This window comes from Lichenostomus cassidix, chromosome 27, assembly GCF_008360975.1.
Source record: "Lichenostomus cassidix isolate B80296 chromosome 27, HeHo_3.0, whole genome shotgun sequence".
Classification (NCBI taxonomy): domain Eukaryota; kingdom Metazoa; phylum Chordata; class Aves; order Passeriformes; family Meliphagidae; genus Lichenostomus; species Lichenostomus cassidix.
The window spans coordinates 1522136-1545406 of NC_139507.1; the positions used below are offsets into that span (position 1 = coordinate 1522136).

General features: G+C 53.9%; 1 protein-coding gene across 1 annotated transcript; it reads right to left on the bottom strand.

The window, feature by feature from the left end:
• Positions 1 to 1362: 1362 nt before the first annotated feature.
• DBF4B (DBF4B-CDC7 kinase regulatory subunit) lies at positions 1363 to 14484 on the bottom strand. The gene is made up of 11 exons (XM_085040081.1): positions 13602 to 14484; positions 11018 to 11209; positions 9630 to 9680; positions 8948 to 9017; positions 8038 to 8108; positions 7307 to 7343; positions 5346 to 5388; positions 4403 to 4519; positions 4114 to 4240; positions 3385 to 3494; positions 1363 to 2885 (listed from the first exon to the last, which is right to left on the bottom strand). The coding sequence occupies exons 1-11, from the start codon at positions 14307 to 14309 to the stop codon at positions 1517 to 1519; spliced, it is 2895 nt and encodes a 964-aa protein (XP_084896207.1). The 5' UTR covers positions 14310 to 14484; the 3' UTR covers positions 1363 to 1516.
• Between the last annotated feature and the right edge of the window lie 8787 nt (positions 14485 to 23271).

Genomic DNA, 23271 nt, shown 5'->3' on the forward strand with positions numbered 1-23271 from the left:
ACCATCCTTGGGTGGGTGCTTGGGCTCCTTGTGGAGGGTGATGGGCAACTCCTGCCTGATTCTGGCCAGGGGAGATGGGGCTCAGCTGAGCCACCATGTGCTCCAGAGTTGGGGGCATGCAGGTTCTTCAGTGGCCCCAACTCATCCCAGAGGCCACCTGCCCTGGGAAGGTCCTGGAGTCCACCAGAAGAGCAAGCAGGGGGTCCTGAACCCCCAGTTCACATCCCTCACCCTCCTCCAGGACAACCTTTTTGGCCTATTTTGTGTCACCACTCCCTACAAGTCCCTCTGCAACTCAGCCCATTCCCCCCAGTGCTTGCAGAGCCATAAGGAACCCAAACCCACAGCAGAGCCACACAGAGGGAGGGAGGGGCAGGTGCACCTCAGGCTGAAGCAGAGGATGTGCAGAGGGTCACGCTCAGGCTGGGAGCTCAAAGCACCCCCAGCCCCCCCAAGTCCCTGCTCCCACTCCAAGCCTTCCCTTTGAACCTGGAGGGAAGGATTGTCATCCTTCACTGCAGTACTAAACATCTCCAAGGACAGACAGACCCCACCTCTCTGGGTGCCTGGCCCAGGGCTGTCCCACCCTCCTGGGCACTGAGCCTTTCCTTTTCCCAACCTGCTCCTGGAAGCAGGTTGACAGCAGGGTTGTCTCCATCCTGCTTGGAACTGCACTTCAAGAAGCCATAGGCTGCTTTCAGACACTCCAGAACATCCTCTTGGCCAGCCCAGTCTGTTCCTGACCTCCATCCCTTGGCCCCACACCCAGGAGAGGTCAACAGGCTCTGACCACCTGCTCTCCAGTTTCTCCACACCCCACCTTACTGAGCCACCCCTGCACTAGGTGCAAGAGCTTCCTAGAGCCTGCTGCCCACACTCCTTTGGTAAACCATGGATGGGGTGATGTTCTGTGGCTAGAGACACCACTGTGCCTCCTTCATGGTGGTGCCCATTACCCACAGACCCCTTCAAGCAAGGCTTCTCTCCACCCACCCACTACTGCTCTGCTCCTGCCCCCACATTCCACAGTAAGGCAGAACAGGATCTCATCCCTCCATTTTATTTCAAAGTTTGTAAAAAAAAACCCAAAAAGTTAAAACCACTTTAAAATACTCAAAGACAATGCCCCAGACCACGTGAGGAACACAAATCTCACCCCCATGACCCTCCTCTCCTAAGTCTTTGCAGCTCTGGGGACCATGTGAGAGAAGGAACAGGCCCTGGTCTCCCTCTGGAAGGACAAAGAGCACATTGTTGCTGAAGAGACTTCCAATGGCACCACCCTCTCAGCAGCCTGTGAGGAGTCAGAGGAAGCAGCTGGCTCTAAACAGGGCCAGCAGAGAGGAGGGAAGATCCCAGTGAAGCCACTGCATCCCCATCAACTCCCAACAGGTGAGCTGCCCAGTCTGCCAGTGCTGTCCTCACTCCAGCTCTTGGATGTGCCTCCTGGTCCTGACACTGAGGGTGCCTTGGTAAATCCCTTCCCAGCTCCCACCGAGGGTACAGAGAGGTGGTTTTAGCTGGTCCAGCTGCCAAACAATGTCCCAAATCTGGGAAAAGAAGCTCCTCTGCTCTCTGTGCAGCAGGTCCTGCAGTTCTTGTCCTCTCGGCCCGTCCAGGCCAGCTGTGGCTCCTTCAGCACCGAGCAGAGCTGAGACTCATACCCGCTGTCCCTCCCTCTGCCACGTGTCTGCTGGAGCAAGTCGCTGTCCACAGCCGGAATCCTGCAGCCCGTCAGGCTGGGGAGCAGCTGCACATCCCAGTCTGACTCGGAGGAGCTCCTGCCGAAGCTGGGAGCAGCCGCTGGGCTCTGGGGAGCAGGCGGGAGGAGGCTCGGCGCCCGCTGTGCACCCTGCCCGGGGAGGGCAGCAGCTCCAGGGGTTGTTTCCTCTGCTGCCCTGCCACAGACTGAGCAGCAACATCTGCCATCAGCCACGGGCAGTGTGGGAGAGGGCAGGCAGCCAGCAGGGCAGCTGGTCCTGCTTGCTGTGCTCTCCAGACCAGGCCTGCTCCCATTTCTGGGTGTGTTGTCACTGTCCCCTCCGAGCTGCTTCCCCTGGGATCTCTCCCTGCTCCAGCCACACTTGCTGACAGTGCTGGCTGCAGTTGCTTCCCCGGGATCAAAACCTGCAGCCACAGCTCCCGGGGATCCCGGCTGGGTTGCAGGGTCCCCAGGGCTCCCACGCAGGCACAGATCCAAAGCAAGGGAGCTGTGAGGTCTGTTAGAGAGCTCTGTGCCCAGGGGCAGGCTGCCAGCCCCTGCCACACAGGGCAGGCCTGGCTCAGACATCTGCCCTGCACCCTGTGCCCCCATCCCACCACCCACCAGCTCCGTCTGCTCACCCAGAGGGGAGAGGCCAAAACCCAGCTCCAGCCTGGACCTCTTTGCCACCTGGGAGCTCTGCCTGGAGCACAGCTGGCGCTTTCTGGAGACAGGCAGTGCTTGGGGAGGGTGGCTGACAGACCCAGGCCGTGTGTGAGGTTCAGATGAAGAAGCTATTGCCTCTCTGTCAGGAGAGGGTGCTGCACGAGGTGCCCAGCCCAGCTCAGGGGCCAAGCCCAAACCTGAAGCTCCCTGCCTGGCCTCCTCTGTGGTGCCAGGGGCAGCACAGACCCCTCTGCTCAGTCCTGCTCCCCCAGGCAGCCCCAGGGAGCTGTGCTCTGACAGTCCCTCTTCTCCTCTGGGATCTCTGACCCTGGGCAGGCAGACAGAACATGCCTTGGTCTTCAGGCCATGATGCAGCTCCATATCCATTACCAGTTCCACAGCACCCTGCTCAGGCTGCTCCCCTTCCTTTCCCAGCTCTGCTGACAGCAGCTCCATTCCTCCAGTGCTGCGTGCTTGAGGCACTTCACGTTCATCTGCCAGGCAGGACCAGGGCGCCCTGAGAGAACCATCAGTTAATGCTCATCCAGGCCCAGCAATACCCTCCCCCAGGGAGATGAGGCCTCTCCTGCAGTGCAGGGAGTTTGCAGCCCTTGCTCAGGAGCAGGGAAGGAATTTTAGCCCAGTGAGGCTCAGAATGACTCTGCTGCTGGCAGAGATGTGCAGCGCAAGGGATCTCAGCCTCCTCACCCCAGTGCCCAGGCACAGGGGGCTACAGAGCAGCAGGGTTTGAGTCAGACACAGGGGCAGAAGAGGTGGGCTCAACTGCCCTTTCTAGTATAGGAGGCACTAGGAGGCCATGGGGAGTTCCCTGAAGGAGAAAACCTGTGGAAATGCAGGAACATCTCCCAGAATTTGTCTAAGCTTTGCCCAGCAGATGCCAAGTTGGTTTTGCTGCAGCCTCTGACTCCTTGGCACAGGGACGCCATTCCCATGAGTGTGCCATGCAGCACCTGCCTGCCTTTGGGCTCCAGGAGTTCCCAGATTCCCAGACTTACTTGGCTGACCACTCCACAAAGCTGTAGGTGAGCTGGGAGATGACACGATCCACAAGGATGTACTGGGAGTCATCCTGGGCAAACCGCTGGTGCTGGGGGCTCTGGAGGTGCTGGAAGGTGGCAGAGGCTCTTTAACAACACTTAAAGCTTTGCCAGGAGGGAAATTTGCAGTAACAGGCACTTCCCACAGCCTAACAAACCAGAGGGCAAAGGGACAGAGCCAATGTTTGGCAGCAGGTTTGGGAACACACACAGACAGTGTCCTGTTCCCAGCTGCTGCCCATGAGGAGGCTGTGCCTGATCCAAGAGCAGCCCACAACCTCCCCAGCAGCATGAAAAAGACTCCACCACCCCTGTCTGTCACTGAAAGCCCCATTGCTTGGCATTTTCCAGGAGATAAAAAACCTCCTCCCACCTTTTCGATCTTCCTGTGCCCCATGGCTGCCATGGGACATCCTCTTCACCTTATGGATCAGGTAACAGGATGATCCTTGGGGCTCTCCCAGCTAAGAGATGAGCATCTTATGCTGCAACCTTCCCACCCACTGTGCTCTGACCTGCTGCTCTGGGCACACAGCTATACCATGCTCCCCTCTCAGAGGCAGACCCTGCTGGATCCAGCAATTCCTCCCGAAGCAGCTCATGGTGCTAACAGGCATGACGTGATTAACGAAGCCTCTGAGTGACCCATAACTCTCACAAGGAATCAGGTCCCAGGGGAACCTTTACCTTCTGCAGCTCTTCAAAGGTCTCTTGGCAGCACTCACAAAAGCCCCTCCTTTTCCTGGGCACAGTGATGGGTGTGGAGCAGGGACTCTTCCCCCCAGCACTGCGCAGGGCACAGCCATCAGCACCCCTGCAAGGGACAGCGAAAGTGTCACCCTGCCTGACAGCACAGCAGGGACCCAGGACAGGGCTCCTTGTGCCCACAGCCAAAGGCAGGTGGTTCCCAGACCACAGGAACCAGCAGTGAGCAGGAGTGGGGTTAAACACTTGCACAGAAGGAGCTACAGCCTACCTGGCTTGGCAGGAATTGGAGAGGCTTTTCAGAGGTTCAAATGGGCTGGAGCTTTTGGGTGCCAGGAAGTTGAGATCAGGAAAGCTTTGGAACTGGTGATGGAAGGGCCGGAATTGCCTGAAAGCAGCAGATCAGGAAATTAGACCTGTGGCAGTGCTGGTATGGACAGAGCTGTCCCTCCTGCAGAGGGGCTCAAGGTGCCACCTCATTTATGAGGAGACACTGCCCAATGCTCTCCTTTGGCAGTGCCAGAGTTCCCATTTCTCACTGGAAGCATTAAACCCAGTTCCCAGTGACGGCCTCAGCAGGGCACTTTGGACAGAAGCAAGTTTGCCTGCTCAGCCCAAACTCCACCTTTTGCCCTGGGGCACAGCAGTGCAGTAACTCCAGCTACCCCATGGTAGAGGAGGGTTTTACTTCCCAGGCCACATGTCTCCCCTCACACTTCACTGCATGCAGCATGTAAACCCCAATATTTTACTCTGAGATGCCTTAAATGTTGCCTTTGGAGTAATTAATTGGCCCTGAGGATGCTGGTAGAGTTACAGAGTCCTCAGAAACACCACAGGGATCAGGTCCCCTGTGCCCAGGGCTGTCATCAAGTTACAGGCCCTGACCTCCTGTGCTTCAATCTCATTCCTCACTGCCGAGGGCTCGGGTGGATTAAGTGACCTGCTGAGGATCACACACGGAATCTGAGCAAGGAAGGAAACTGCTGTCAAGTCTCGTTTAACACCTTTTTTTCTCCCTGACACACAAGACACCTGGATTGTTTCTCTAAGTTCCATCTGCCTCCCTCTAGCTGAGGGTCAACTTCCCAGTGTGGAGCAGGGTCTGCACAGAAGCCAGGCTCTGCCTCATGGGCAGAAGTCACTGGGAATGAAACCAGTGAAGGACAGACCCTGAGGTTTTAACGTAGAATATTTGGAAAGGTGTCATTTACCTGCTCTGGTCTTCGACCTTCAGAAAAGGGGGCTTCAATTTTCCTGCCAGAGAGAAACCTGGTTAGAAGTTTTCCTGGCCAAATTCCCTACTTAGTCACTTCATAATTAGTCTTCAGAGCTGAGCTCATCAGAACTTCTGGCGCTGGTGAATGCCAAGTGGTGGCCAAGCACAGCTCTTCAGATGATCTTCAACAGCCCTCACCCCCAAGTGTGCAGTGGGGTGACCAAACCCCAAGGAATCCCAGCCACGGGACATTTCCACCTTTGAAAGAGTATTCAGCCATCCCCTCACATCTTTAATGCCTCCTCAGTCTTACAGCCATTGGTCTAACCCTAAGCTTTCTAACTCAAATCCCAAGAACTGTCACACAAATCCAATCCACAATGTGCCACCAAGCATGAGAGGGGAGCTCATGAACCACAGCAGCTGCTGCACAGACTCAGAGCTCTGCATCAACCCTTCCTGCACCTTTCCCTCCATACACCCTGACTCGAGAGCCTGAAATGCAGAACCTGGGCTCAACAGCCTGCCTCAGGCCAGGATGGTTATGTCTAAGCATCAAGAGCTGCTGGAGTCAAACCAAGGTGCTGCCCAGCCAAGCCTGGCACAAGGACACTACTCGAGAGCAGTAGCTGGCCTCCACTCAGTCCCCAAGGAGGGCAAACAGCAGCTTGGCTTTCTATAGAGGCATAAAATAAATGAAGGGAGCAAAACAGTCTCAGCAGTGCATTGAGGGAAAAGGCTTTCAGAGCCAGCCTGGGAAGGGAGGCTCCAAGATCCCTCCTGTCCTGCAGATATGTTCCACTCACATTACACTCACCTTGGAAACCCGAGTCCTGATCTGGCTAAGAAACAAATAAACACCAAGGTGCTCCCACAGGGTGTCTGCCTGACCCTGAAACTAAGCCTCTCCTGCCTCCCTCATGGCCTCTGAAAGGCGAGGAGTTTTGTTTTCTTGTCATCCTGGCACTCAATGCTATTTTTTCCGAAGATATTTCACCCTCCTTCCCCAGAAAGGCTGAGCCCACCTGTCCTCACCAGCCTCGCCCTCCTCTTTGCCTCAAATGTGCTGCTACGTCACTGAAGCAGCTATTTCAGTACAGGATGAAGTTTTTTCCACGTAAACACTGCCAAATGCTCAGCACTTCTGCGAGAGAGGCCATGTGCAGGCCCCACATCCAGCTCAGATGGGTGCGCAGGTCCTGAGCAATCCTGGCAGTGACAAATGGCTCCAATGTCACTGTGAGACCCCAGGCTGGGCTCAGAGTGTGCTTAGCACAGAGCTCAGAGCTTGCAGACACAATCTGCCTTCTCCAACAGCTTCTCAAGCCTTTTCTCAGCACCTTCCCCCCCACCCCAAACTGGGAAATAACTCCCAAGTGTCTCTCACACAATCCAGGTTGGAGTCTGCTCCGAACCGTTCCCGAGTGTTCGCTTTCCAACGAGTCACATCAACTGACGTCACCAGTGCCAATCTCAGCCCCACAATTGGCTCTTGTCTAATTGCAGATGAGAACCTGGCTGTTCCCCCCTCCCTCCTCCCTGGGAAGCGCCATCCCCAGATCGGTGTCTCAGCAGCACATCTCAGCCCAACAGAAGTGAGTGGGCTGGGAGGAACACGCTCTCCTCTGCAGGATGCATTATTCCTCAAAACCTCCTTTAAGCTGCTGGATTCAATGTGCAGCAGCACAGTGATCAGGTGCCTCGGGATTCTGGGAGCTGGCAGCAAAGGGTTTTTAAGATTTTTAAACACAGTGTGAAATCAAAGGTCCTCTGCTGTCCTGGGAGGCTGCAGCCAGACTCTGACAAGGAGTAACAGAACTCATTCAAGGGGAACTGCCTGAAGAGTTGGCATATTTTGAGATTGTCAATGGTTTTGATGTATTTCAAATTCTAAATGAGGCTTCTCCAAGCAGCTCCACATCTGAGCATAAACAGCAGCACAACTTCCAGGCCTACCTCTTTGAATTTTGGATCTGGAGGCAGGACACTTCACCTAGAGGGAAGAGGGACATATTTAGCATGGGAGCAGCACAGGCAGAGCAGCAGTTACTGATCCCCAGAGCAGCAGCAGCCTCAGCCACCACTTCAGAGCTCCTGTACCACCTATAGCACCTCCCCCCTCCTTTTGTCTCCCAGGGTTAAATACAAAACAAAGGCTGCCACACCCTGACCTCACATCCCACCTTCCCCCGACCTCTCCAACACATTAACCAAGCCTTTAGGAAGCCAGTGTACCAGCCACACCTCCTTACTTTGCTTGGCTTGTTTGTGTGGTTTTTGCTTTCCCTGCTAAATCATCATTATCTCAATTCATGATCTTTCTCACTTTTCCTCTCACAGTTCTCTCCCCATCCTGCTGGGGGGATCAGAGGGTGGCTGTGTGAGGCTGAGTTGCCCCCGGGGTTAAACCATGGCCCTTAGGTCAAAATCAGTATTAGCTTTGTTATGGACGTTGACAGTTGTCAACAGCTGCCTCATTCTCATCTGGATTTACCCCCAACTTTATAAAAGGAAAAATTCTTTCAATTTTGCCATCTCCATCACTAACAGAAGCGCCAGATTTCCCAGTGCTGGATGGGATCCAGCACCCTCCTGACTGGCCCATTGGCACTGGAGCTGCTACAAGGACTGCTCAAAGCTGCCCAGGGACCCTGAACTCCTGAAATTGGCTGCAGTTAAGTTGTTACCTCTGTCTTCTGGCACCTCTTCCTTGCTCCTGAGATGGCTCGCAGCAGCTGCTGGGCGTAGGACAACATTTCTGGGCAGGTGGGATGTCAAAGAGCCAAAGTTCAGCCAGGGAAGGGAGCTGTTCCCCTCCAGACTGCAGCACACCCCCCATGGCACTAGGAAAAGCCAGAGCCTGCAGCCCCTGGCAGAGCATCACCCCCAGGGAATGGCCCAAGATGAAGCCATTTTGAGGGACAGCCCCCCTGTTTGCTCTCTAGCAGAGCTGGAGGCTGCTGGGCTCTGCAGAAGGAGACACTGGGCAGGAGTTTTGCAGCATGCAGAGCAGAGCCTGAGGTTCTGGCAGCCCCACAGGCTGAGCAGAGCCCAGGGACACAATCCAGACAGGCTCAGCCACAGCTGTATGTCACTGTCATCAGACACTCAGGAACCTTTTACTCCAGACCTATTATTAGTATCAGAGCTCTACCATCTGTCTTCCCTATCACCCCCATCCCATCCATCATGGGGACGGGAGGTGCCTTCCAGCACAGGTCCTCAAACACCAGCACTTCCTAATTAAAGCCGACCAAATCCTGCCCTTATGATCTGTACTTCCAGGTTAATTAGTAAAAATGGTCTTTTTGGAACAAATTGATGTACTGACCAAGATATTGACATTTCCTAACATTCCACCTTCAGTGCATTGCAGTGTACCCTGTGTTTGCTGTTGCAAATGTGACAGTGGCTCGTTCTGTACACACAAATCTGGTGTTTCAGGGCAGACCTGCCCTCGGCCAGGATGGCATCACTCCAGGATATTTGCTTGCAATTTCTTCCTTCTGTTCTACTCTCCTTACATCAGTTGTGCTCCACCTGTCTCCAAAATCCCTCATTCCCAGCAGCCTCATTGCACCCCACAGTGAAGGATACCATCCACATGCAGGATCTGGACTCCCCACAGGCGAGCGTTGGCGAGGATGCTGCTGCCACTGCAGGTGTCCTGTACAGAGAGGTTTGGCAAAGCACAGCTCAAAGCAGGGCCACGTGCAGCTCTAAACTGAGCTCAGAGCCCTTCCTGCTGCCCAGCTGACAGACCACTGCAGGGGCTCTTCCTAAAATCAGGGCACAGCAGAAAAGGATCGAACTCCAGGTTTATCTATCCCAAATTAAAAGCAGCATCTAGGGCAAATGTTTAATCCTAGCTACAGCATGAGCTCCTAAGTGGGCACTGAGATTTATCTGGCCACTTGTGACCTCAGGGAAAGGACTGCAGGGGAGCCTTTTGCCCCAGCTACATTGCTTTAGTTCTCCTTAGGCTAAAAATTCATCTAACAACAGGCCTCGTGTTAATAATTCTCTTGCGCTGAGCACCCAGATGGCTGAGACAGGCCTTAGAGGTGCAACAGTGGATGATGGCTCCATAAATAGCAGTGGCCACGAGCACTACACAATATTCTGCAGGCCATAAGCAACAGCTCCGTGCCTTTCCCAGCCCCAGGATCTGCTCTGTCAGCAGGGCAGGGGCTCTGCAGGAGGGTTGGCACTGGTTCTGCTCTGCTCAGCAGAACTCTGAGCACACCCAGCCCCAGCAGAGCCCATCCAAGCTGCTCACCTGGTTCTTCATGGCCTTGTGCAGCAGCTCCTTCCCACGGCTCAGCAGTGCCTGCGGAGAGAGGAGACATGAGCAGGTCATGGCCAAGAGCTGGAGAACAACAATCCCTGGGGATCCCCACACTCTGCTGGGTTCATCCCTGCCAGGGGGAGAGAGCCTTTCCAGGGAATGCAAAGTGCAGAGAGCACCACTCACTCTGCACCACCAGCACCAGCCAAGGCTTGGAATTATCGACCAGCACTGAAATGAAGGCTCCAGAGTGAGCCAAGAGGAAGCAGCAATTTAGCTTGGAAACTGCCTGCTGCATCATGGAATTGTTCAGGCGGGAAAAGCCCTGTAAGATCGAGTCCAACTGTTCCCCAGCACTGCCAAGGTCACCACTGACCCTTGTCCCCAAGTGCCACATCCATATGGTTTTTAAATCCCTCCAGGGATGGGGACTTCACCACTGCCCTGGGCAGCTGTGCCAGAGCTGGACAACCCTTTCTATGGAGAAGTTTTCCCTAATATCCAATCTAAACGTGCCCAGCACAACTTGAGGCTGTTTCCTCTTGTCCTGCCACTTGTTACCTGGGAGAAACAACCAAGCCTCACTTGGCTACAACCTCCTGTGAGGAAGTTGTAGATAGATCAGGTCCCCTGAGCCTTCTGTTCTTCAGGCACCCCAACAAGCTTGCCAGGGTTAGGAGCATCCTGGGAACAGAGCCTGATTTTCAAGCCAGTGGTCTCAGCAGATCAGTTCAGCTCTTTGTAAGACAAGGGTGGGAGTCAGGACAGGAGACAAAAACTGGGAGAAACCTCAGCAGCTCAGGTTTCCCACTGCAGGTGGTTCAGCTCCAGCTGGCAGAGGTTCCCCTGGCCTGGACTGAGGCAGCTGCCTTTGCCCAGTCACAGCTTCCAGCAGACACCTTGTTCAAGGTGGGATGTCGGAGTTTAGCCACAAGCAGCTGTGAGCAGAAAGCCCAGCCTTAACAGGCAAATGGGATCAGCCCTTCCTGCAAGCAGCCCTTGTGGATCTCCTCCCAGGGTACAGGGGCCTTGCCCTGTGTCTGTGAGCACCCAGAGCCTGCAGTGGTTTTCTCTGGTCTACACTTCTCTGGCTTTTCTAGCCACACATCTCCCTGTTCCCTCAGGAAGCCAGCCAAGGCCTCCACTTCCTCTGCCATTCCAGCAGATATTCTCCCCAAAGAATGCACATTTGAGTAGATAATCATGGCAGACACAAAGAACATGAGTATGAATAGCAACAGCCAGAGCAGGGGAAAAAAAACGCACAGGATGGTTGCTCAGAGGAGGAACAACTTCACCTTCCAAAACTGGTCCCAGATTCTACCCTACAGACCCCTTAGGCCAAACTTTGAGGTGGCCAAAACCTTTGTAGCTCTTACAGTGTCTGGTGGCTTCTGGCGAGGTCTGGTTGGGTTCCCTTTGGGGACAGCAGGCACTGAGCTCGTGGATTTTGTGCCTTCTGAAGTTGGGCAGCTCAGTTTCTCCTCCCGAGTCCTGGCCTGGCTTCTCTTGGCCTCTCTGTTGCTGGACACCACACAGGTGACTTCTTTGCTGAGGAAGCTTTCGATCACCTGCAGAAAGACAGAACAGAGCAGCTCTGCAAGTGTCTGACCCTTGCTGACAGAGCCCTGCTAAACAAAGCTACAGCCCCTGGCTCAACCCCCACACTGTGAGGGGCTGCTGGAAGCAATCACATTCCTTCTTCCATTCCACACTGCTGTGTCCCAAAAGGAGGAGATCCTGTGATGCCCCAGAGATTCATTGCAAATAGTCACCAGAACTTCACATCCAGACATCCATGGCTCTGTCACCACCACCTCCTCCTCAGGCAGTGCTTTCAGAAAAAAGCATCAGCTGAGGAAAACGCCCTGGATATCATGGATCAGCCCGGAGGAGCTCTGACCTCAGGAGAACATAACAGGTTTTGGAAGAATAAAGGAGAAAGTGAACAGCTGGATAAGCAGCTCCACAGAGAATAGGGCAGGAGAGAGCCAGAGAGATGCACCTTTGCACAGGAGCTACCAGGCCAAGAGATGGAAACCCAGAAGTTGGGGCACTCTTGGTGTTATAAGCCAACAATGACTTGGCTTCTCAGAACCTGGGCAGAAAGCAGAGGATCATGGGGCTCAGACATGAAGCCCTCAGGAAGATAAAGAGCTGGGCAGCCTGAAATTGCAGCTGCTGAACAAGCTGGTTCTGCTCCATTACAGGATCCCTGTGGATGGAAATTCCAAACCCATGAAGTGGGTGTGAAGTGCCATAAGGGCCACTGCAGGCTGTCCTGACACAGTGTTATGGGAGATGAGGGGCTGCAAGCACAGGAAAGAGGAAATCACAACCTCCAGGATGTCACCAGCCTCACACCAAGGCCAAGTTCAAGGTCCCACATGCAAGTCCAAGGCCACAGGATGCCCTTAACTGTGTCCTGAACTACACACACAACCTGGGCTTGGGTATTGCTGCCAAAAAGCTGCTTTACAGACAATGGCTGTGGTGCAGTTCTGTATCCCTACAGGAGCAAGAGGAATGAGAACTCCACTGCCAGTAGACCTCATTTCAGAGAGGGAGTGACCCAGGATGTTTATAGGAACCAGAAGGACAGCCAAAGCCTAAAAGTATTTCCAACTAACGCAGCAGTAGCCTACAGAAGTAATTGTCTACTGGGAGCACAGAGTTCTCAGACTTGAGAATGCCCAGCTAGGAAAGAGATGTCCCAAGTGTGGGTGGCACATCCAGGGGAGGGCAGAGAAAAACCAGCAAGTTCAGGATGAAGGTGAAACTCATAAAGGGGAAAACAGTGCAAGTCACCTTCCCCATGTGTCTGTGCAGCCAACACCTGATCAGGGCTGAACAGATACAGCAGCAACAAGAATTCAAACATTTTACACCTGTGTGTATATTGTAGGATATAAGTTTAGGGGTGGCATGAGACAATCAACTCAGAGAGATGAAAGAGTTTGAAAACAAATAGTAACAACTGTTGGAACAAAACTGGGCAAGAGTAATAAGGAAACTGAAAGATGAACAGCCAGGTACAACCCCATGCTCAGCTCCAGCTCGAGGGACTGAGGTGATGCTACTTTTTGAAGGGTCTTGGGACAGGATATAAGGAATTGGTGAGGAATATCAGCAGCAAGGAAGCCTGGAGGCCATGAAGGATGTCACATGGATCCACCCAAGCAACAGCTTCCCAGGGAAAACAGTCCAGAGGGCTTTTCTGGTGAAACCATAAGAAAAGCATACAACTCCATTACAAGAACCTTGGTTGGCATTTCCCTACTTTACCCTATATTGAATTCTGTTTGCAAGTCCCACAGCTTCCCTAAAAAAATCAAACTGCCACAGGCTGTTGGGAGCGATGAGGGGGAACCAAGCACCAATTACAACCACCTGGAAAATATGCCCCTGGCCAGGCAAACACTTATCACTGCCTGGAAGGGACACCCATCACCACAGCCAGTTATCACCTCCGGGAGGTGTCCCTGTGAGTGGGCAATCAGTTCCCACCCCTGGGAAGCGCTCCCAGGACGAAGTGACCGTGACTGGAAGCACCTCCATGGCCAGGGAGCTGCTCACCACCGTCTGGGAATTGCTCCCGTGGTGTTCGCCAGCACCGGCCGGACCAGGCAGCAGGGAAACACCTGCAATGTTGGCAGGGAGAGGCTGGTGCCGAGCTGGACGGCAATGCCCAGGGACCTCCGAGGGGACAGGGATGGGAGGTGACCTTCAGCGACAGTCCCCAGGGCTCCGGCTGCCGGGGGACCAGGGGAGGGAACCGAGCTCACCGGGAAAAGCGAGAAAATCAGGAAACACTAAAAAATGGGCAGAGAGAGAAAAGGGGCGAGGCACCCGCAGGACAAGCCCTAAATCCCCCCCATTGCCAGAGGCCCCCAGCCCCGGGTCACCCCCCAGCCCCGGGTCACCCCCTCAGTCCCTCCCGGCCCTCAGGCTCCCCGCGCTCACCCCGCCGAGCCTCCCGATGGCCTCCGCCAGCTCTCGGGCGCTGCGGCCGCTCGGCAGGTCGAGGTAGAAGGACTGTCCGCGGAGGGGCCGCGAGGAGGCCGTGCCAGCCATACCGCTGTCCCGGAGCTCAGCGCCGCCGGGCTCCCGCCGCCTGTCCGCGTTTAAATTCCGCCGCCCGCCCCGCCCAGCACGGCGGCCGCGCAGGGCCGCGCCGCTCCTCGCGAAGCCGCTCTCCGGAGGAAGGAGAAGCTGTGCCAGGGGCTCGGGGCACACGGGGCACACCGAGCACACCGGGCCGCCCGCCCTGTCACGCCGGTCCCGTCCGGGCACGGCCGCACCGACCCCGAGCCCCGCTCGCCCCGCTCCCGCCGGCGCCACAAGTTTGTCCCACCGCGGCCGCCGTCTCCACCCTCTGAAGCTCCAAGATGGCGGCGCCCGGCGGGGCGGGCGCGGCCGCTGCCCCGATGCCGATCGCGGCCCCGATCCTGGTCCCGCAGCCGCCGCCCTTCCCAGCCTGGCTCGCAGAGCGGCTGGACGCGCTGGGGCTGGACCGCGCCGTGTACGGCGCCTACATCGAGGGGCTCCTGCGGGAGGAGGAGAGCGATGAGGAGCGGCTGGAGGCGCTGCGGGCCGTCCTGGCCGCCTGCCTGGTGAGGGGCGGCCGTCTCTCCGCGGGCCAGGGGGTCTCGCTGTCCGCCCCGCGCCCATGAGCGCGCCGAGCTCCGCCGGGGCTCCTGCAGCCCACCGGGCCGCGGGCGGCCGGGCCTCGATGGGCCGGGGGGCTCCGGGGTCTGGAGGGGACGGCAGGCGGGGCTGCTGCCCCGGAGCCTGGGGTGCAGCACCCCTTCCTGAGGCGGATCGTCCCTTCCCGGGGTAGATCACACCCTTCCCGGGGCGGATCAGCCCCTTCTTGGGCTGCATAGCCCCCTTTCCGGAGTGGATCAGCGCCTTCCCGGGGACACACACCCTTCCAGAGCATTTTCTTGCCCCACCCGGGACCCTTCGGGGGTTTTCGGTTCGTTTGGGAATGCTGTTGCCTGGGGAGCGGGTTTGTGCCGGGCTTGGGGCTGCTGGAAGCTCTGGCACACATTTTGGAAGGGGCTGTTGGCGAGGGACACAGGGATCCCCTTTCTTTGCGTGCACGGCTCAGGGCTCACCAGCGAGCTGGGCGGCCTGGCAGCGCCCAGGTGGGGTGAGAAGTGACTTCTAATGCCAAATCCTCTGGCAGGAGGGTGTTGGGCGGAGCTCTCGTGCCTCACACCCGTGTTGTCTGCCAGGAATCAGATCCGGCTGGAGCTAGGACGGACAGGAACAGCCGTGGGTGAGCTTGGGGGGTGGGCAGGGCTTGCCTCTGCCCCTGCCAGATTCCTAGGAGTCAGGAGAGTGCAAGGAGGGATTTCTCTTCGATAATCCTCCTTGTATGGTTTTCACAGTGTCTGTGTCTCGGGATTTTTCATAAACGGATGTTTCATAGTGTAAAACGTTAAATCATGGGTGGTGCTGGTCTTGGTTACTGTCTGCTCAAGCGGCTGTCGCTGATTTCCTCCCGAAGTGTCAATGTGGGAGCACAAAACCCAGAGGGACTGGGTGGGTACAGTCAGCGTTTTGTTATCACAGGTCACTGCATGACACCATTCCTTCTGTACACTGACTGTGTCATTCCAGATGGGTTTCCTAAAAGTCAGAGCACCCTCCCCTGCTGTCCCTGTCCCCTCCCCACCCTGGGGCACCACCAGTGAGGTTCTTCAACTGTGGCAATGCAGCTTTGAGCCTGAAAGAGCCAGAGAAGCAAAAGGTGCATCCTGCCGGTGTGAGATGCTGCCAAATATCTTTGCAAAGTGCTGCTCTGCAGTAGCCGAGGTTAATTAACCTCCCTGTAATTACCAGACTTCATTCCATCACCAAAGGCAGAGCCTGTGCCTGGGAGTGTGTCCTGTGTGAGCAGTGCTGGTCAGCCCTGCTCAGATATTCAGGTTTTCTGCTCTTCCCCCTTTTCTCCCCAGTGCTGAGTTCCCTTCTGTGGTGCTGCTGCCAGGATTGAGTACCTGTGGGGTTCCCATGTCCCTCGAGTCCAGGGCTGTCCCTGTCACACCACAGCCTGTTCCTTCTCTGCCACAGTCAAAGCTGAGTTGAGCTTCATTTGCAGTTTCCAGCTCAGCTGGATTTTCTGCCATTGCTGTAAAATATTTTTGTCTCTTGAACCCTCAGACTTTGTAATTACTCTTTGTAGTCTGTTCTTTTTAATTTTTTCTTTTCTTTATTTTAGACTCTATGCTTATTTCTGTATTGACTTTTGAAACAATTTTTTATTTGGTGATTTTGACGCTTTTCTTGCCAAGTCTTTTCTCCTAGTTCCATACACAAATTACAGGGGATTTTTTCTTTCGTTCACTTGTTTGTATTTCACAAACCTTATGAAAATAAGGTGACATCTCTGGTGACATCTGCTCTCACATCCATGGTTCCTGAGTCCTGATCATGTCTTGCACTAGTGAGTGAGTTTATTCACATCATCATTTCTAACCAAGAAACTTAAAACTGAGTTCTATTTCTGTCCAGTTCTTCTCTTTAAACCAGACAGAACCTGTCTTGCTTGTATTTTCTGTAGTTAATTTTTCTCTGTATTTGCTGAACTCCAAACCAAGATCATTTCTTGTTTGTTTGAAACTATTTGGTGGTGGTCCCTGAGCTCTGTGACACCCCAGCAGTGGTGCTTAGCTCTCCCGTGTCCCACGGAACAAATACCAGTCAGCTCCATGACATTCAGCACCTTTCAGTATCAAATTTAAGCAGGGAACAAACCACCTGCAGAAGCACAGCTGGAGAGAGGAGTGAGAACATGTGAGAGGAACAGCTCTGTGGGCACCAGGAAGGGCAGGAGCTGCTTCAGGCACCAGGGCTGAGATTCCCCTGGGATTCCATGGGGAAGGCCATGGAGAGGCTGCTGTGCCCCTGCAGGTCCATGCTGGAGCAGGGGGATGCTCAGTAATGAGGAGCAGTGTGGATGTGTCCCACTGCCACCTCTAAGTCATGGTTAATGCTCCAGGCAGGTCAAGGGGGACCAGAATGTCCCTGCTGGTGGAGGTGATGGTCTGTCAGTACCACCACAGTGGTTTCAGCTCTCTACTGGCCCTGACCCACGATTTGTCCAATGTAATTTCTTCCCTTTAGTGAGCTTGGTGTGGAGGTGGCACTGAGTCACTCCCTGTGGCCTTGCTCAGGGAGAGAGAGGATGCTGGGCAGGAGGTTTTGGGAGCAAAGATCTGTGATGGCCTCCTTGGTGTGGGCAGGGCTGTGGCAGCTGCACAGCCAGCATTTTGAAACCTGTTCATGTGCAAAGTGACCAGACACGGTGTGATTGTGTCATCCCAGGGTAACCAGAGTCCTGTGTGTGTTTAACAAGCAGATTTGGGGTGAAAAGCCATATTCCTGAGCTGACTGCTGGGCATGAAGATCCCTTGCACCCAGTGCTTTTGCTGTCTGACTGGTGCTGGTTTGAAGCAGCCAACTCTGTTCCAAGACTGAGGAGTTTCTTTTCCCTTACTAGGAAGAAGATCTCTTGAACGATGTGTGCATGGAGGTCGTGGAGAGGTGGTCTGACTCTCAGGTCGTTGATGCCAAAGAGGAGAAAGAAGGTAGAGTGCTGTGCCTTGGGGTGCTGTGCCCTGGTCCTCAGTGTGGGGTGAGCTGCAGGGCCTTACTACAGCAGGAACTTTGTGTTTGTCCTGGTAGGAGTTCAACCAGCACTGCCCACATGTCTGCAGGTCTCACCTGCCTCTCATTCCATTGCTGCTCAGTTACTATTTCATATCGAATGGGGATGGGCAGTTTCACTTTGCCCCAGCATTTGCTGCTCTTTGGGTTCATCGTCCTGCAGAGGGAAAGTGATTTTTGTTTGTTTTCTTGTTTGTGGGGTTTTGTTTGTTTGGGTTTTGGTCTTTTCTCGTTTTTTGGTTTGGTGGTGTGGTTTTTTTTGTGTGTGGTTTTTTATATAGGATTTTTTTTTCTGATGAGATGGTCATTAAGGTCCAACCCAAACCATTTTGTGGCTTTCTCAGTAACCTCCTTTGCCAGCATGTCCAGGGCTGTCTCTGTTTAGTGCTGCCACTGCAGCTATTAAGGTATAGAAACCTTTGCTGTTCTGTTTCTGCCAGTCTGGAAAGCAGCTGCTTTGTACAACTGCAGGTGCCCCTGCTGAGCTCTGGGCTGTCCCTGCTGAGCTCTGGGCTGTCCCTGCTGAGCTCTGGGCTGTCCCTGCTGCTGCTGCTGCTCACCCCACTCACTCATCTGTATTTCCCCTTCCAACGTTTTCCCTTACAACTCTGCTTTTTTTCCCATGAATGCTTGTTGGAGGAAGCTCTGTGAAGCTGCTGATAAAACATCACTGCTCTTTTCCCAGCCACAGTGGGTACAGTCCCACTGCTCCTGTGTCCCCTCCCTGAATCCATCTTTGTCCTCAGCTGGAGCCAAGACCTCACCTTGTCCTCATTCTGTGGGGAGGTTTGTCCTTGTCCTTGTGCAGGGCTCAGGATCCAGTGGAGCTCTGTACTGGAAGGATTTGTGGTTCAAGCACAGATCAGTGACATTGCAGTGGCACTGACCTGACCAGAGACCATGACAATGGAACATCCCTTTGGGCTAAATCCTGCTTTTTGTTTGCTGTGCATTTTCTTGTTGCCTCTGCTTGCAAACAGCACATTGTCACTGTCCCCCAGGAATGGCTCTGGCAGCAAGTCCCTTGTCACTGGATCAGCCCCAGCATCCCCCTCTCCCTCACCCCCTGCATGGACACAGCAGCTCCACCATGCAGCAGCTCAGTGGCTTTTCCCAAAAATTCTGGAAGTCTGTTCTTGGCCTGACCTTCCCTTTGGCTGGGACAGGGAGAAGTTAATGCTGCTCCATGCATTAAATAAAGTAAATTCCTCTTGGGGACAAGTGACTGGGATTGCTGTAGCTGCTGCTGGGCTCCTCCTGATCCTGCTAGTGCTCACCCACAGGGATTTTTCTTGTCATAAAAAGGCAGCACAGTGTTTCTGGGCTCATGGAATTCAAGGGTGTAATTATTTCACTGGGGTTCCATAAAAGGATAAATCCCCACTGAAGTCTGTATCCACTCAGAATAACAAGAGTCCTGAGGGTAAGTGATTAACAGACTGAAGAAGAAAAAAAGGGTGTCAAAACAGATGTCATTTTAGGAAATGGGCAGCAGAATTTCAGTGTTAAAAGGTAAATCAGCTGTTGGTTTCTCTTGGTTAGAAAGAAATGGAGAACATGAATTTGATCCCTCACTTCAGGTTTTCAGAATTTCTCTTTGATGGGGGTTAAGTACATACTTAAATAAACTTATTAAGCTGCTTTGAAAGGGAAGAAAATGTGATTTGGAGTCAAATGGATTTTCATTAGTCGGAGCTTGCCTGATTCCAGTTTCATGTGTTATTCCTCACTCCAGGAATAACAGTGTCTGGTGGTGGCTGGGCACAGCACAGAGAATTCCCTTTTCAAAGGGAGAAGCTGGTGTCACCTCGGGGTGTCAGCCCCATGCTGGCCTAAGCCAGTCCCTTGGTGTCACCTCGGGGTGTCAGCTCCATGCTGGCCAGAGCCAGTCCCTTGGTGTCACCTCGGGGTGTCAGCCCCATGCTGGCCCGAGCCAGCCCCATGGTGGCTCCTCAGCAGCTCCATCTCTCCCAGATCCCAGCTGGAATTCCCCAAAGCAGCTGGCTTTGACAGCACTGCTAGCGAGCTTGGGAAAAGCTGGGGGGTGTTTTTGGGTGAAACTTCTCCCTTTGGGTGCATTTTCCCTAGGATGGTGTCCCTGCAGCTCAGGGCAGTGGCTGTGGGTGGGGCTGCAGGGGGAGGAGGCACCAGGGGCTGGGTGGCCCTGTCTGTGGCCTGCGCTGACATTGTCACTCCTCTGGTGCCAGATGAGGTCCAGGCCATCGCCAGCATGATGGAGAAGCAGGCCAGGATCGTGGTGAAGCCCAAGGAGGTGTCCCAGGAGGAGAAGCAGAGGAAAGCTGCACTCCTAGCCCAGTATGCCAATGTGACTGATGAGGAGGAATATCCTTTTCCTGCACTTCTTGGGGCTGTGAAGGACAGTGCCTGCTATAAACCTCCTAAAACAACAGCTCAGCTTTGGAGGGTCTGGTGGGACAGTTGGGGAAGCTTTGCAATCTTCCTTCCTGATAAAACAGCTTTCATGGACAAAGCATGGAAGCTCCTCGTTTGTGGAGTGCTTCAAGCAGCTGCTCCTGGGAGGGTTTTTGTCCCTGCCAAGATGTGGCTGTGATGCTCCTGGGAGGGTTTTTGTCCCTGCCAAGACGTGGCTGTGATGCTTTGCCCAGCCCAGGTGTGTGGCAGGAGAGCAGTTAATGCCCCCATCCTTCAGCAGTTGGTGCTGAGTTTCTCTCGTTTTCCCAGGAGAAATCTGCTGAAATAATCCTTTACAGAGAGAGTGTGTGGAGTGGGAGGGTTAGAAATTAACCCTTTGTGGTGCTGAAGAATGAGCTCTTCCCTGCCCAGCAGAGTGAATGGTAGGGAACCACATCTGGCCCTGGAGCAGCAGGAGCTGAGGAGGGGGGTTGTGCCTTCCTGGTCTGTGGGAGTCCAGCTGCTTCTTCCTGGCTTTATAAAGTTGTCATTTGGGGTGTTCTGAGTGAAGTGTGGCTGTGGAGAGGCACAAGTTCATTACTGATGTCTGTGTTTCCTTAATTCTCTCACTGGTGGCGATGAACAGGATGGATCAACAACAGCAGTAAATATTGGATCAGAAAAATGTATCCTTTGTATTCCTAGTGACTCAGGCAATTTGTCAGGCAGGCAGCCTCCACGGTGAGTTTCCCATCCTTTTCTCCCTGTGCTGGTTTCCCTGTTTCTTAAGGGACACCTTTTAAGCTTGAGGATTGGTTTATCTCTCTGTGTACCTTGACCTTGCTCACAGTGACAGTGACAGGTCTGTGTGCTCAGTGCTCACACCAACCCTGTCATTCTTTTTCCTCTCTTCCCCTCTTCCACCTTTTTGCAGCTTCACAGAACACGTTTATTGATAAGGACAATGCTCCCAGAACATGAGGTTAACATTAACTGGTATCCAGAGAGGGAAATTGTGTCAGGAATGAAGCTTGTCAGGCCATGGTGCAGCTGAACATTCCAGGTGGGCAGGACCAGGGGGCTCATGTCTGTCTCAGAACTGGAATAGTCCTTGAGCTCCCAGCTGGCAGATTTAAGATGGAAGCAGGTTTTATCACATAATTAAATATGAAACATGAATTATTCTTGTCCCTACATTAGGGACATGTATGTACCTGTCTGCACATACACACATGTGTGTATGTGCTCAGACATGTCACACACAGCTGCAGTGAATCCACTTGAGGCTGCACCCCATGTGTTTTCTTCCTTTCAGGTTTGTAGAGGTTTGACACATATTTTTACATATCAGTCTTAAGAACCTGTTGGAAACCTCATTTTTCTAGGAAAAAAGTGTAGAATCATTAAGGTTGCAAAAGCCCTGTGAGATAAGAGTCCAACCATTCCCCCAGCACTGCCAAGGCCCCCACTGACCTATATCCTCAAGTGCCACATCTACACAGCTTTTAAATCCCTCTAGGGTTGGGGACTCCACCACTGCCCTGGGTAGCCTGACCCACCCTTTCCATGAAGTAGTTCTCCCAGTATCCAACCTAAACCTTCCCTGGCATAACTTGAGGCTGTTTCCTCTCATCCTGTCCCTTGTTCGGTGGGAGCAGAGCCCAACCCCTACCTGGCTGCACCCTCCTGTCAGGGAGCTGTGGAGATTTGTAAGGTCCCCCCTGAGCCTTCTTTTCTCCAGGCTAAGCTCCCCCAGCCACTCCTCATCAGAGTGCTCCAAGTGGGTTTTCTCAACCTGACTTTTCTATCTGGAAAAGCAATCAGATTCCTTCTCCTTTCTGCATTCCTCTTTCCACAATTCCTTACCTGGTGAGGAAGTAGGGAGTTGGAAGGTGAGAGGGGAGGTAGAACAAACCCCTGATGTGCCACATTCAGCACCTCATGCGGCCTCAGGCAGAGCGTTGTCAGCCCTTATCCCACCCCAGCGCTGTTCCGCAACACCAACGTGGAGGATGTCCTGAATGCCAGGAAGCTGGAGCGAGAGCTGCTGCGGGATGAGTTCCAGAAGAAGAAAGAGCAGGATAAACTGCAGCGGGAAAAGGACAAGCTGGCCAAGCAGGAGCGGAAGGAGAAGGAGAAGAAACGAACCCAGAAAGGCGAGAGGAAGCGGTAGCTGGTGATTTCCAGCTGGACTCTCAAAGGATAAAATTAATTCTGAATACGGTGTGTGTTTAAAAAGCAGCAAGAATTCTGGGCACGTGGCTGGGAGTGGTTCTTGGGAAGTTTCCTTGTTTTTTCCCTTTTTTTTTTTTTTTGGTTTTTTTTGGTGTTTTTTTTTTTTTTTTGTTAGTGGAACAGAATCTCTGAGCAGCTCCCGGACTCAGTGTGCCCTGTGCTTGTGGTGTCAGTGTCCCAGTGGGTGCTCGTGGCCAGTGTCTGTACCAAAGAAGGGTGAAGTGATTATGTCTGTGTTGTTAAATTGATCTATTTTTATTTCTGATCACCTGGGAGCAGAGCACGGTGCAGGAGCAGCCCCTGCACTGGCTGTGGTCTGAGCTGAGCCCACCCTGCTGTGAGCCAGGACACACTGCCCCGGGGCACACATGGATTTATTTCCACAAGCCTTGAAAAATGTCTTTGCAAATCCTTGTGTTTGCGCTGTCAAGAAAAACATTACAGCCCTGCTCAGGCTGGGGGAGCAGGATTGGAGCTGAGCTCAGCATGGGGCGGTGCTGGGCTGCAGCAAAGGAGTAAAATGTGTGAAATAGAGATGAGCTGCAGCAGTGTGACTGCATCGCCTGCGGGTGAGGGAAACACTGCCCGGGCCAGAGCATCGGCCTCAGCAGCAGCAAACCACACTCCTTATACTGTTTTAAGACTCCAGATAGCTGGGAAATGGTGCTCCCCGATGTTCTGTGGGGTGAACATGGACTGTTACTTTCAGGGCTGTTGCCAGGGTGAAGCTCTGACACTGGTTTGGCATGAGCAGGGTGAGCTGGGATATGCTGGGGTCACTGCCCATTGCTCTCCTTGGGCACAGCTCCTGTCAGGAACTGCAGTGCTCCTCCCGAATGCTCCTCCCGCTCCAAAGGGCTCAGCCCTGCTGCTCCAGCCTTTTTTGTGACAGTGTTGCCCACCTCGGGAAGGAGAACACTAATCCTGTGACCTGAGGGAGAAGGAGGGGCTGTAAGAGAAATGAGTGTGCCTTGGCTCTGCGCTGCATTGTGCTCTGGGTGCCTGTTTGCTGTGAGGTGACCTGTGCTGAACTGCTGAGCTCCCGGGGTGCCTGACCCAGCGCCTGCTTCCAGCACTGCTCTGACTCCAGGGCCAGGCCTCCCCCTCAAGCCGCTGCTGCGCCTGAGTCTCCAACTGCTTTGTCTTTGGACTTGAATAATAAATCTGGTTGGCCAAGAAGTGGGTTCCTCTGGGTGATGTTTCCACTCATGATTGTGGTGCCAGGTCTGTGTCCTTGCTGGCCCCTTGCCCAGCAGCAGCATTTCTGAGGGCTCATCTGTTGCTGCCTTGGTGCAGATCCTACTTCATTCATGCCTCATTTCCCAGGGCTGTGGTGCCACCTTTCCTG

Excerpts from the sequence above, each read along its gene's own strand:
- DBF4B (XM_085040081.1), bottom strand. The coding sequence starts at position 14,309 with ATGGGCGCGGGGCGGACAGCGAGACCCCCTGGCCCGCGGAGAGACGGC. Across the intron at positions 9,018-9,629 it reads ACAAGGCCATGAAGAACCAG|GACACCTGCAGTGGCAGCAG; the intron begins GTGAGCAGCTTG and ends CTCTCTGTACAG. Across the intron at positions 7,344-8,037 it reads AGAGGTGCCAGAAGACAGAG|GTGAAGTGTCCTGCCTCCAG; the intron begins GTAACAACTTAA and ends TCTTCCCTCTAG.